The following is a 14,853-nucleotide window of genomic DNA, read 5'->3' on the forward strand; positions in this document are numbered from 1 at the left end:
TTCACATTGAGTTAAACACAAGAGTAGTTTAATAACCATTAAATGATCGGCAACAGCTGGTATCCTTATACAGATACTATTATTAGTTGCAATAGATGGTTTGCCACAGGGATCTATTTTATCCCCACTTATTTTCCCTAGGAATGATATTCACATCATTTGCACGGGCAGTCCGTTGCATCTCCATGCTGATGATAATATGACAGCATATAGGAGCCTGGGTGCTGAATCTGGGATGAGGGAAGCTTTACAGGGTATTAGTAAAACTGGTTCAATTTCAATAAGCTCACGATTTAATAGTATAAAAACTGCCTGTATATTATTTGAGTCTAGGAGTAAATTCAATAACTGGATATTTGTACTGCCACTGGTGGGCTGTTAACATCTGCAAAGAATTTCAAATATCCTGGAATGTGGTTTGGTCCTTATTTACATTTGGATTACCATACTGACATCATTATATCCAAGACTTCAGAGATAGATATGGCTTGTGCCTGTGAAGGAAGCAATAACACTCCACGCTACTTGGTTCTGGGTTATACTTCCACATCATCTAAACAAGCATTTTTTGTTTAATTATTTTTTTTTTTTTAACATATTCAACCGGTTGCTGCCTGCTATACATTTACAAATACTTGACTCACCGCTATGAATAAGAAATCAGTACTTAACATGCCAGCATTCAGTTAGGGTTCAGACCGGTTTACAAGTGAGGTTATGAAAGTCGAGTGTATTTCAGTAGTATTCACATATATCACGCCGCTTCGTTTCTCAGTCCTGTATTAGAATATGAATCAGCAGATTGGATTTTAATTTTCTGTTCCTCCAGACCCTTTCGCCCTTCCGTGACCTCGTTCAGTCGTATCAGCAACACGCTGAGGCCCGTGCAGGACGTCACGCTGCCTGGGGACAGCCTGCTGTCAGAGATCACGTTGTTGGGCGGGAACGACAGCGGGATTTTCGTCTCATCCGTTCAGCAGGGTTCCAGCGCAGAGACGGCGGGGCTCAGAGAGGGACAGCACCTCCTGCTGGTGAGAGCGATACTGCAGTCTTACTTAGCTTAGTTAAAGCGTAAGGGCCCAAAAGATGCGACAGCGCAGTGCGGCTTCCACAATTTATTTTGTGTGCAAGGACAGAGATACAGCTGCATCCGATTGTCAATATCATAGTTATACTGAAAAATTAGCCTTGCACTTTGTGACCGTTTCAGGATGTTCCCTGCTTTTTTGACCCACTTCCCAGTTTACATGCAATTTTCAATCAGTAGAATAATTGCATCTTGCTGGGTTGTGTCTCTTTGACTTAGGTGTGCTTTGAGTTGTTCTTAATGAGTCACAGTTGTTGCCACAAGCTGTAAAAGTTTTTTTTTTTTTTTTAATTAAGAATAACCATTAATAATAAATGATTGGCAACAGTTGGTATTGTGGGTTTGTGTGAAATGTGTTAATGATGCTAACACTGTTGTGTTAAGTTAGTGATTAATGAGAGCATATGACACAATCTGTACTTAAACACAAACTTAAGCACGGCTAAAGCTATATAGAATTGTGAAACAAACATGGCATTGCGTCTTCTACAGTTTCAAATGCTTAAGAAAGATACCGGCTTGATAAACCCGTCCTTCAGATGAGACGTAAAACCGAGGTCCCATTGTAAGTGACTCTGTAACAGTTGTTGTAAGTTCCTTTGGATAAAAGTGTCTGTTAAAGGACTAATAATAATAATAATAATAATAATAATAAAAATAATAATAATAAACAGGCTGTAGCAGATCTGTGTTCAGAGTTAAAGGACGATCAACACAATGCTACTGCCAGGAGCTGTGTCATACCAGTGCAAGATTACTGCTGCCTTAACCTTTTACTCAACCGGCTCATTGCAAATAACAGCTGGGAATGTTTGTGTCTTTTTTTTTGAGATACTGCGGTATGAAAGGCGCTATATAAATAAAATAAATTGAAAATTGAAACTGAAATAAAATAAAATCTCCCAGCCTGTCCCTTATAAATCAAAACAGCAGTACCCAGAGTCCTTGACCTGTTTGATGTGTCCCATATAGCTTGAAGGCTGCATAAGGGGAGAGAATCAGAAGGTGCCCCTGGACACCTGTACCAGAGAAGAAGCACACTGGACACTGCAAAGGTGCAATGGGCCAGTTACACTGCACTTCAGACCCAACTATGATGGTAAACAGCACAGCCTACAACTACCTGTATATAACCTGTGTACAATACCTCATTGTTAATAGGAGCTTTTTAAATGGTCCAAACAAAATACAAAAAATGTGTAGCCACATTTTTTTTTAATGAATTTAAAGCTGTTCGAACGCCCTATTGTTATTAGATAACAGTACCTGTGTCCTTCCGGATGACTTGGTCAATGAGATGTTACATCTCTGCCCCCTTGTTGACAATAAAAACGTTGTTTTATTTCGCAATATTCAGAATTCAGTCTTTTCCATGCACCATTTCCCTGGTCAGGTTACAGAAAACTGCGGAAGGAATTAGATGATGGTTCAGTCACGTCCGGGGACTCCTTCTATGTGCGCTTGAACTTGAACATCTCGGGGCAGGTGGACAGCTGTTCTCTGAGTGTGAAGTGTGATGAGATTGTGCATGTCCTGGACACCATGTACCAGGGGAAGAGCGAGTGGCTGTGCGCCCGGGTCGATCCCTGCAACGACAAAGACATGGAAAAGGGAACGCTTCCCAGTTACACCAGGTGCGCTTCCAGAATGATACATTTTACTTTGGTTTGCAATACATGGTCCTTTTATAGTAGATCATATTTCCTTCTGGTGTTGTTATCGTCAGTTTAGGTATTGGTTTTTTAACACTACAGTTTGGTTTACACTCAGACCTTTGGGTAGATTTAATAAAAAAAAAAACAATATGTCTTGCACTTTGATTGAGTAGCCCCATAGAGCAGGTGTATCGGGCAGGACATAAAGAGACAATGAGTGTCTTGACAGAGTCCATCCCTTAGAGCAGTGGTCCTCAAAGTAATTTGGGCACGGGCATAGATTGATCTTACTTGGCTGTTTGCGGGCACGCTGACTATTGCATAGGTTCTTATCTTACACTGTGCCTTCCTGCAACATATTCAACACATACACACACACACACACACACACACACACATATATATATATATATATATATATATATATATATATATATATATATATATATATATACATTAGTTAAGAGTTTTAGTGGGGTTATTCTTGGCTCACCCTGATAAGAACATAAGAAAGTTTACAAATGAGAGGAGGCCATTCTGCCCATCTTGCTCATTTGGTTGTTAGTAGCTTATTGATCCCAGAATCTCATCAAGCAGCTTCTTGAAGGATCCCAGAGTGTCAGCTTCAACAACATTACTGGGGAGTTGGTTCAAGACCCTCACGATTCTTTGTGTAAAAAAGTGCCTCCTATTTTCTGTTCTGAATGCCCCTTTGTCTAATCTCCATTTGTGACCCCTGGTCCTTGTTTCTTTTTTCAGGTCGAAAAAGTCCCTTGGGTTGACATTGTCAATACCTTTTAGAATTCTGAATGCTTGAATTAGGTCGCCGCATAGTCGTCTTTGTTCAAGACTGAATAGACTTTTAGCCTGTCTGCACGTGACATGCCTTTTAAACCCAGAATAATTCTGGTCGCTCTTCTTTGCACTCTTTCTAGAGCAGCAATATCCTTTTTGTAGTGAGGTGAGCAGAACTGAACACAATATTCAAGATGAGGTCTTACTAATGCATTGTACAGTTTTAACTTTACTTCCCTTGATTTAAATTCAACACTTTTCATAACATATCCCAGCATCTTGTTGGCCTTTTTTATAGCTTCCCCACATAAAGCCAAGTCTCAGGAAGTAATTTTACGTGCTGTGCTTATTCTTTAAATAATTTATATAAAATACGCAATACAAATATTTGTAAATAGCATGTTTACACAGATAACCGTGAATACAAGTGTAGATAGCGTCTCACTTTGTTCAATTTGACAAATTTTGTTGACACTACTCTGTTTTAAAGATCGCTCATCTCCAGTACAATTATTCAGAGAAAGTGGATTCGTAACTAAATGTACTACGGTGTTTCCCTTTTCTGGTGAAAAAAAAAAAAATAGAGATAGAAAATTAAATTCTAAATACTGAAATGTATTATTTTTCTCAATAACAGTCGGCAAAATTCAATGCTTACCCGGCATATTAACACCCTGCCTCTGTTCATGAATGATTGGACAGCTGTCAGATCTTTCACTTTCCCATTGGCTGCTCAGTCGCCTTCAATTTTCATGCAGAATACCGTAAACGACCTCTGCTTGCTTATGATTACACAGCTGCGTAAAACTTGGCAGATATTTGACTCTCCTATTGGTTAAACTTACAGTTGGTACCTGCATCTGAAACAGACACAGTTTAAGCCCCACCCTGCTAACTTATGATTGGGCTACCACAGAGACAATGCAGATATTCAATTGGTTGATCATATCGCAAAAGCCATTCAGAAAAAAAAAAATGTTGCGTACGTACAAGCACAGCATAAGCAAGCAGCGCTGTCAACAGACTGCTGTGGCGCTTTTGTTGGAAAACGCGTTTAAAGCTTTCTTTATTTTCCCACGCTACGACCCGCCAGAAATGTGTTCACGACCCATAATTTAAGAACAGCTGCTGCGGGCACGATGGCCTGGCACGACTTTGAGGACCACAGCCTCAGAGGGTTTAGGATCACAATAGATCAGACTAATTTGATTCAGGGGAATTTTGAATCCTTGTCAACTGTATGTCAATTTATATTACATTGGTTAGAATCAAAGCAAGCAAGAATAGGCAGAGCAGGAGATGGAAATGGAGAGTTGGCAGCTGGCTAATCAAGCAGTCGTTTGTATATTAAATGTGGTTGCGCTGGAAACCAACCATGCAGTGAACCCAATAAAGATCAGTTTATCACACAGGATTATAATTCTTTGAGTACCGTATCTCTAGTTTTTGCATGTGGTTTTGGTAATGTATTAATTTTGGAAATCTTTAAGCAAATCAGAAGCCTGATATTATTTATTAGAGTAACTACAGCACTAAAGGAAAAACGTGACTCAAAACATGGCACAGCGAACTCAGAAGCTGTGTTGCTATGGGGGTATTTAGAAACCCTTGGAAGGTGGAAGGTGGTATGGTACACAAATGAAAAACTGTTCACTCAATGGTTACCCTTTGTGTAACTATACCATTGAATACCAAATGTCCAGTGTTTTGGATTTATAAAGCAAGCCATTGCATGAACAGAGATTTTAAACTGGAGCCCCTGTCCTAAGCTGTATCATTAAAGATTCTTTATCTTTGAGTACTAATCAATCTAAAGGTAATGCAATGCATTATATATTTTTTATTGTGAGTTTTGCACATTTTCTGTTGCATTCAGGGCCCAGCAGCTGCTTCTTGTGAAAATCCAGAGGTTGATGTACAGAGGCAGCAGAGATGAGACTGACAGTCAGTACAGTACACTCCGAGGTCTCAAGGTGGGTCTTTATGACATTGTTTAAGAGTTTCCTCTTCACATGTGACTGAATGGAATGAATAATATTTACATGTGAACAGTAAATACACTGGGCCGACTGGAGCGGGACTAGATAGTGAGCCTTCCATCGCCCATGGAGAGTAGTCAGCCACACCAGTGGCAAGGAGAACAGGGAATGGCGACTTTAGTAGCAAAAGGCCAAGCCGAAGAAAATGCAGACCCATTGTAGTCCGTGCCCTCCTGTGAAAAGAACAGTTTACAGAATCTGTTTCTCTTTTTCAAGAATACACTGCAGCCTGAGGAGGCGCCACCTCAGCCAGATCTGAAATCTAGCCCTCGTCTCTCCAGAGCCAGCCTGTTTCTTGGACACATCTTACAGGTAAATGAACCAGTGGGATTTGTTTACTCAGAGCATAAACTCTTAGCTGTTGTGACCAAAAATCTGTAAAGTGTACTGCTTCAGAATACTGCAACATCTTGACAAAAAAACAACCAAAACTATATACAGGAGCAACCTTGTTCATGGTATTTTTTGCCAAAAATGTAACAAAATAAAATCTGTAGGAGAGACAGGTACAGCGTTATATAAAACAATACAGAATCACCTATCAAACATAAAAAATAAAGTAAAATGAACCAATAGTTCAACACTTTACAATGAACATAACACGAATGACCTACAATTTGTAGTTTTTAGAAGAATTACAATTAGATAATGTACAACACAGAATGTTAAAGTTGGTATGTTGTCTACAGGACTGGACAAAACATGATAGACAAGTAAAAAGATCTTTACACTGAATGGACAGTAAACAGTCCTCCATATCTCAGTTTGTCAGCAGGAATGAAAAGTACAAGAGGATGAACAGTAGTGAGCGCGTGCGCATCGTCAGTGCAGGCGCCACCACACCCACCCGGCACACATTCGAAGCTGTCAAACAAGATGGTAACCTCTGTTTACTTGCTGTAAGCTACATTACAGAAGGAGGATCTGCTGCCAGTTTTATTTCTGTAAAGTTACTTAGTCATGAATTAAATAAATATGTATTGCATCAGCATAGCTATTTTACTGTGTCCACCATAGCTACTTCATAATGGCTGTGGCACTGCCACTATTTGGATTTGGGTTATGGAGTTGCCATTTCTTGTAATAATCGATCTTGGGTACCAAAGGGTAAAACCTTTTTTATACAGTAAGTCACACACACACACACACACACACACTCAAGATTTGACATGACATCAGCCATCTCAGCAGAATAGTTAAACGTATGACTTTTCCGCGTACTGTTAATCTGGGGGTTCTTCGTTCACTCCAGTTCCAGATTTAGATCCTGAGAACGACCTAAACAAGAGTCTGAACCTGATTCCCTACAGCCATGTAACAGCGAATCACTCCCATCGCAAGCGGCCCGTGCTCTTCTGGCCCACTGCGCTCGCTAAAACCATCGTCCACAAGCTGCTCAATGCAGGGGGAGCTATGGAGTTCAACATGTGCAAACCAGGTAGGAGTCAAAAAAACAAACATCCAAAGTGACAGAAATATAGAATGTCTTCCAGGTGTCTTTAATAAGAAGATATCTGCATTGCTGTTTTCTGGTCTTCTTTGAATTAAGTTCATTTGACGACTAGGGGCTAGATTCTCAAAACTGTTCCCTCCAAATCATTTGCTCAGTTTTTGGGATACATGTCCAATAAACATACCACCATACAAAAAAAAAAACTGGACTCCTGGTTTGAAATAATAGAACAGAAATAGATTTATTTATATATTGAATCAAAGCATATTCCTATACAGCTAGAAGGTTTAGTGAAACACTAGATGGAATAGTGACCTTTCTTTTAAACTTTGGACACAGATATAATTATGATAGTGCTCAGTATAACAAAATGCCTTAACCCAGATTCATAACTAAGCTAGTATTCCTTGCAGATATGGGGGTGGACATGCTATTGATAACCTCTAACTCTTTTTATTCTCTTTTAGATATTTTGACAAAGGATGAGTTTTTGCAGAAACAAAAGATAGAGCCCCTTATTTTCTCCCGGGAGAAGAATGCCAATACTTTCGAATGTATCACAACAGAAATTATTGAGGCCGTCGCTGCAAAGGTAAAACCAGCAATTTTCAACATGGCAGTTTGTCATCATTCAACAGAAATGGACTAGGGTGCTGTGACATTCAATTATAACACCAGTTTACAAGGTTTACCAGTGTGATTTTTGGTTGAAATGTGACATAGCAGTTCAATAACTAATTAATACGTTTATGTAGGAGGTCATCTGGTATTTTATACATTTTTACAGAACAGAAATGCACTGAAGAGACTCACAGGCTGGCTGGTAGGGTTGTCATAAACTTGGTCCACAGATTCCAATTATCTCAGTAATGGTATTTAGATACAATTAAATAGACCACATAAAACACTAACAAGTAAATGAACAGTACAATTTCAATTCTGTGTTGCAAATCAACCCCCCGAGAAACTCTTAAGAATCCTATTGCACTTTCGACTTTTACTATTAATTAGTGCTGGGATGAACACAGGATTTGCATGTTTGGATATTCGCTCATAATTTAAACATTTTTTTTGGATATTAATTAGTTTTTCAAAAAGTAATAAACACCATTCGGTTGCTCTCAACGCAAGCAGAGACAGCATAGCAGCAGAGGCAGGGGGCGTGGCTTCTCTGTGTGTGCCATTATTTTACAGCAAGACCTTACAATATGTAACACGTTAAAATAGAAAAATATCTCAGGAGTAAAGAATAAGTTGTGTAGGCCTTACTTTACCCCAGTGAATTAACTACATTACAAAGGATGCCAAATAACAGTTAAGTTAGACTTTGTTTTGTTTATTCCTCAAGTATAGTACATAAAGTTGACACAGAATTTTATTTATTTATTTATTTTTTCATTCCTTGCCGTTTCTTCACAGTAAACAGTGGCCATAGACACGTTTTCATAAACTAGTAACACAAGGTTTACTTGTGCCTTTTTGTAGCTGAGCAAGAAACGCAAACTGAAATTTAACTTTAAACACATCAAATAAAACAAACGTGAAAATGGTGTAAAAAGGTGAAAAAAAACTCACCATTTTGCTTCTCGTTTATTACATTCCACATAACAGAAAGTCGCAACAAAAAATATTTTAAATAGACTTAATAACCCCATCTATCACATAGTAGGCCTATTTAAATAATACCGTATTTCTTGAAACCATGTACTCAACTAAGTAATTGAAGTAATGCAATTCCTTGTCGAAATGTTGCTTGTTTTATGCAACCATATCTGTCATCTAAGCATTTGATATGCCATCAGTACAGTTATGTTTTATCGGGTACATATTAAATGATACAAAATGATCCTCTTTTGTCTTCAGTTGTTGACTGAGATTTCGGTAACTAACAAATCATACACCTAACAACCTATAAAGACAGCTATTAAAAAAAAGAAAAGAAAATAAGCTGTTTTGAAAATGAAAGGTAATTCCACCATGGTTCCCCTACATTTAAAAGATTCATGCAATTCATATTTATGTTTGTTCATAAATATGTATGCTCGCACCCTGCATCTTCACTGCATTTTGCTGTACAATTCTGAAGAAATTAACTAATAAGTAATAACAAAATAGGGATAAACCAAGGTTTTAAAAAAAAAAAAAAAAAAAACAGAAAACAAAAAAAACGCTGGTTTGTGTCTCATATATAGTAGCGTGCACGGGGGAAGGCAGCAGCAGGGCTGGTAGGTGACATAATCACACACGCAGACATAAGCCTGATATACGCTCCTTGCAATGGAACCGGCTATGCGAGAGGTCCCGGGTTTGTGCTCGCCCTGTATTTGTGTGTGGACTGTCTCACCCTGTGTGATGCGCCTGCCTACGTTAATCAAGATCTCTACACTATATCACAACCTTGAGTATTTCCACTGTTTAACTAGTTGAAACATGTGCTTTAAAACAAAATGTGTTACAATAAATATATTATAATATATATATATATATATATATATATATATATATATATATATATATATATATATATATATAGATAGATAGATATAGATATATATAACATTTTGTGTTAAAGCACATGTTTCACTAGTTAGAGTGGAAATACGCAAGGTAGTGATAATCTATTACAAAAGTAAAACACAGATAAATTAATGCACCTCAAGATTGTATTTCATCTATTATTCGTACTGATAAAACAAGGAAGACATTACTTGGATCATGGTAACGTTATAGCTAGCTATTTACTCCTGTTTTTGTTTTGTTTTTCGTCGTCAGAATTTTGATAAAGTAATAATTATGTACCTGTTATGTGTTCATTTTTAGCGTAGGTGAATCCAGGGTTAACATTATAACAAACTAATCTCCATGACAGATTAAATTAGCATTTTACATATACTGAATAAACGTATTATCTGTTAGGTCATTCCTGTTATGTTATAAAATCGTCATTTTTTTAAAGTTATTGAATTGTACTTTTGGTCTATAAAATAAAAATCATACCTTTTAAATTGTATCCACATTGTTCTGTACTGTAGGTATTTCTACTCCGCTGTCCAACACGATTTGCGTTGTGGGTGCCACAACCACAATGCATTTTTGTCCAAGGTGGTGTTCCGTAGAGTTGACCAGTTACAATTCTGAAAGGAATAAGAAACGATAGTACTGTATTTACAAGCCCTGACATTTCTGAAAAAACATTGAATTAATGCCAGTTACAGATTGCAGATAATTTTCATTCCTTTTTGCAGAATAAGCATTGCTTGTTGGAAGCTGGATTGAGCTGCACGAAAGATTTGATCCGAAGAGAAATTTATCCCATCATTATCTTCATCAAGGTCTCTGAAAAAAACATCAAGAAATTCAGGTACTATTTGGGGAAACAAAGTTTTGATTGAATTAAGTAATGCAGATAATTATACAATAACACTTTCAATGCATTACAATTCACTTAATGAATCAGTAGTATGAGGAGTTTATTATGAAAAGACTCTCTACCAGTTGAAGCACAAGCCTCTGAACTCGGATCAATTCGGAAAAAAATTTGCATAGCTGGAATTTAAATTAATTTTTTTATTAAAAAAAAGCAATTTCTGAGTTTGAGTCAAACCCTTCATCACTGAGGGATCAAAAAGGAATTAATGAAAAATGTCACAAATAAAAGCCTAGGCATGAATTAAAGGTCATGGTGAATTCACACTGTAGGTTTAATTTGGATACATCCCAAACAAGCTAACTGTTAAAAAGACAAAATCAAAAACTTGTTCCAAGAGCACAGTGTTTTCCATCTTTCTCAGGAAGTTGCCACTCAAGATGGACTCAGAAGACGAGTTTCTGAAAAGTTGTCGAGCGAAGGAGAAAGAGCTGGAGGCCGTGCCCTGTCTCTATTCCACAGTGGAGGCTGATGCTTGGAGCGGGATTGAGGACCTCCTGAAGGTCATCAAGGAGAAAATCCTAGAAGAGCAGAAGAAGACTGTTTGGATTGAGCAGGACCAGCTCTAGTTACGACGTGGTGCTGCCAACAAGATACATATAGATTGGGCTACACTAACAGGTTCCCTTTAGTGGCAATGCGTTATTTCAAAGTAGGAACCCGGAGACTGTTGTTCACAGTGTGATGGGAACCCTCTGTGGTTTTGCAGTTATGACCTGGTGTTGATGGTGGTTGTGATGGAGAAATATAACTTTCTTGCTGAATAATCAACATTGCTGATTGTTTAATGTTTATCAGCAGCCACAGGAAGCATGGTGCAGTATAATAAGGGGTTCTGCTGCATGCAGTACAGTAATATGGCTTGGCCTGTCACAGTTAGCAATGAGAATGCTGAAGCACCAATGCAAAGGCATGTCACGTTCTTACTGCCACAATGCAGTCATCCCAGTACTAAAAAAACTCTCAAGACTGCTGCACTGTAAGTTTCGTATGTTCTAGTTTGTTTATTTAACCAGGAGATTTACCCACTGAGACCAAGGCCTCATTTACAAGGGGGTCCTAATTTGTGTCTTATGTAACTATTGCTGCTCGTGGTACTCTGAGCGATCCTTACTTCTTCTGTGTGATCAGTTACTAGAAATGTTGTTAAGGTTCACTCAATAAAGGTTAAAAGATAAAGCTTTTTAGATCACCCTTACTGGTGACCCTTATAAAAGTTTACTACAGTTGAAGCATAGAAAAGTGAAATAAAGTATAGGCAAGCATTGTAAAGCCCAGAGAGGTACAGCAAAGCATATAAAAAATAAAAAAAAAAACATGGCAACCCCCAGTAAACTATGGGAAACATGTAGTATAACTATGTGAAAAACATGGGCAAACTACAAAATTACAGTGCCAGTTTTAGAAAAACACATTTCAACGTTTCTAATAAGGCTGTTGATTCATCCAGTGAAAAATACTTTTGTGTAACATTACAGTATGTGTAGGAGTGACTGCGATGTGAACACATATACCACAATCCAATTGGAAAAGGTCATGTCTTGCTGTCTTTAAAGGAATATGAAATGATTTAATTAATCAGTCATATTTGGAACATATATTCTACTGTGAAAGCAAAAACTGTTGGCTCAACAAACTAGTTATTCTTAGAAGATTTAAAGAAAGTAAAACGTCATTTAACTGTTTATCCCAAAATTTGAATTGTTCAAATATATCCAAGAATAGAGTCTTGTAAGCCTTATTTTGTGATACTAACAGTGTGTTTTTGAATGTATTATACTAATATTGTAATTTGAGTTTGTGTGTTGTAGAAAAGACTTGAATGTAGCTTTTATTTTTATTTTTTTAGATACAGTTGGCTCTTTTTATTAAGTTATGAACCAGTAAAGAACTTTTCACAAAATTTACAACATACATTTTTATAGCCTGAAATTCCCTTGTTTTCCTAAAAATCTCACTTGTATATCTTGTTCTTGAATCACTCAGAGTTTCTGATTGTTAATGAAACACTGTACTTTACTGAAGGAAAATATTGTACAGTATTTTTGTTCACAGCAGGTAATAATTCTTATAAATCCACTTACTACCATGTTAAAAAAAAAAAAAAAAAAAGAGTCTTACTTATGGTTTAAAACTGAGGGAACACAAAGCTACTTTTTCAGGAACAGTGGCTTGAAATCTGGTTCAGGGAGACATAGTTTTAGGTTACTTTGCTGTATCAAACCCCAAGTCTCCCCTGCAGCCGTTTTTTCAAAACTTTGGCAAGCCGATTTCTGCATTTGATCGGGATTAATATTGAGAAATTAGGTTTTTCAAAACATCAACATGTGATCGGGATTACTGTGATCTGGATATGATCATCTGATTGCACTTTTAATCGCAATAAAATGTTATAATTGGGTTTTTCAGAATTTATACAAAATATCAGGATCCTACTGTGAAGGTGGATTTCACTTTTAAATAATCATAGAACACAGATATATTGTTTGAATTTCGACAGAAAACACACACTATATGCAAATATTACACGTTTCACATATTTATTTAAGTCTGATTTAGTGGTATAGCTTTTATCAAATGATTTTTTTTAAACGTATATGTGCGTGCTGTGTAGAAATTAAGATGTGGGGAAAATGACATATCTTTAGTGTAAAACATCGAGGAGAAGCAGTTCTTTATAGTGGCATCCCTCACTGCCCATCCAACTAGTTGATCCTGTTGTGGTTCTGCTAAAAGGTGCATAATGGCTCCAGCAGGTCGGTGCTCAAATCCTCATCTTCAGTGTCTGGTACATTGCGCTTGATAGCGATATTGTGCAAAATAATGCAGGCTAGAATTATGGTGCATGCTTGTAGAGGTTCCATACACAGGTAATTCAGACAAGCGAATTGTCTTTTAAGCACCCGGCTGATATATTTTACTGTGCATCTCATTTTAGTATGGGTATCATTGAAATACTTCTGCGTTGCTATAGTGGGATTGGCATAAAGTGTTGTTAGCCAGGGTAAAAGTGACTTGTCTGATTTAAAAAAAAATTTTAAAAAAATTATAATAAAATTTTTTTAAAAGTTTTAATATAAAACATAATAAAAAAACACTGTGTATTATACTCATAATTATCACCTTATTTATCTAAGTTGGGATATATCATAAATAATGGCCTTCTATTTAAAGAAATAGGCTATAAACTATTAAGAATTACTTAAAACGGATTTCGTAATTGTGACATTTGTAATCTGGATAAATGTAATCCAGCAGTGGGATGTTCTGAAAAACCGCATCAAAATGATCCAGAGCACAAGTTCTGAAAAACCAGCCCCTGGTGTGCTATGCAGTGGCCTGAAACCTAGTCTCCTGAAACCAAGTTCCAAGCCAAAAAATGGCTTTGTGCTCCCTCAGCTTAAGTTTCACTGGTAGTCTTTCATCAGGGGACGAGTTTAAGGACAAAGTTTAATTTTCCAAATACTGTCTGATTCATTCATAAAAAAAGTGCAATGGTAACCTGGCCAAGTGGTTCACAGACTTGACACAGACAAAAAGTCATGAAAAAGTAAATACTGAATCATTTTTCATTATTGTTTTATTCTTAAGTTCTCAATGTTTTTTTTTTTTTTTAGTTATTTATCTCATTTGGTAATATACGAAATAGTAACCAACTTATTTGCCATTAAAAGCTGTCCCGCTTTGTTTTAGTGTTGTAGAAAGGGGGCTTTTGATTGTACACCAGTTGAAAAGCCTAGTCTTTTCAGCGTTTCTTTTATGAGTCCGAGGTAAGTGCGGCCTACCATCCACGTCTTTGTAAATTGTCAATTTGTATTATCTTTTGAGTGTTTTTATAAACATGTGTAAATAGATATAGATATATACATTAAAAGAAGACTATTGCCTTATTTTTCAGTTAAGGGGATATTTTTTATTCCAAATGTGTGTTTTCAAGATGCTAATACGCATAAATATCAATGAATGCTTCTCTTTCTGACATGTGGCATTTCATAGCAGCATAGCAGTTCAAGTATTAAAATGGTACAATACCATGTAAGACTAGGCTTTACATACAGAACCATGGCAAGTGCCCAGACTAATTTCAGTGTATGCCAGCTAGTAAACGGATAATCGACCCACACACTCTGAAAGCACCGAGGACATACTGGAAGATCGAAAACCTACTGCAACCTCCTACCCTTTAAAAACGTTTCCATAGTAAAAGCATAGCAAAGTGTGGTAGAGCACTGTGAAAATAATGTAAAGCCTAGGGAAGCATTGCGAAGACCAGTTTGGTATGATAAAGCATATAAAAACATGGCAAACTATGGTAAATAGATAGGATGCATGGCCAAATTACTATGTAAATACTTAGGAAAAGCATAGCAAAATTACCGTGTAAATACATTGGAAAA

At 37.0% G+C, this 14,853-nt stretch overlaps 1 protein-coding gene across 2 annotated transcripts in view; it reads left to right on the plus strand.

Moving 5' to 3' along the window:
- LOC121301081 (caspase recruitment domain-containing protein 11-like) overlaps nucleotides 1-14,781 on the plus strand; it is a 41,843-nt gene extending 27,062 nt beyond the window's left edge. For both annotated transcript variants that reach the window (XM_041230196.1, XM_041230197.1), the window contains exons 15-24: nucleotides 830-1,031; nucleotides 2,060-2,186; nucleotides 2,481-2,721; nucleotides 5,414-5,510; nucleotides 5,793-5,888; nucleotides 6,341-6,455; nucleotides 6,829-7,014; nucleotides 7,497-7,621; nucleotides 10,275-10,390; nucleotides 10,821-14,781. In XM_041230196.1, coding sequence (XP_041086130.1) covers nucleotides 830-1,031; nucleotides 2,060-2,186; nucleotides 2,481-2,721; nucleotides 5,414-5,510; nucleotides 5,793-5,888; nucleotides 6,341-6,455; nucleotides 6,829-7,014; nucleotides 7,497-7,621; nucleotides 10,275-10,390; nucleotides 10,821-11,025 — 1,510 coding nt within the window. In that variant the 3' untranslated portion in view covers nucleotides 11,026-14,781. The remainder of the gene's footprint in view (nucleotides 1-829; nucleotides 1,032-2,059; nucleotides 2,187-2,480; nucleotides 2,722-5,413; nucleotides 5,511-5,792; nucleotides 5,889-6,340; nucleotides 6,456-6,828; nucleotides 7,015-7,496; nucleotides 7,622-10,274; nucleotides 10,391-10,820) is intronic.
- The last annotated feature ends 72 nt before the right edge of the window (nucleotides 14,782-14,853 follow it).

This window comes from Polyodon spathula, chromosome 26 (assembly GCF_017654505.1).
Source record: "Polyodon spathula isolate WHYD16114869_AA chromosome 26, ASM1765450v1, whole genome shotgun sequence".
Lineage (NCBI taxonomy): Eukaryota > Metazoa > Chordata > Actinopteri > Acipenseriformes > Polyodontidae > Polyodon > Polyodon spathula.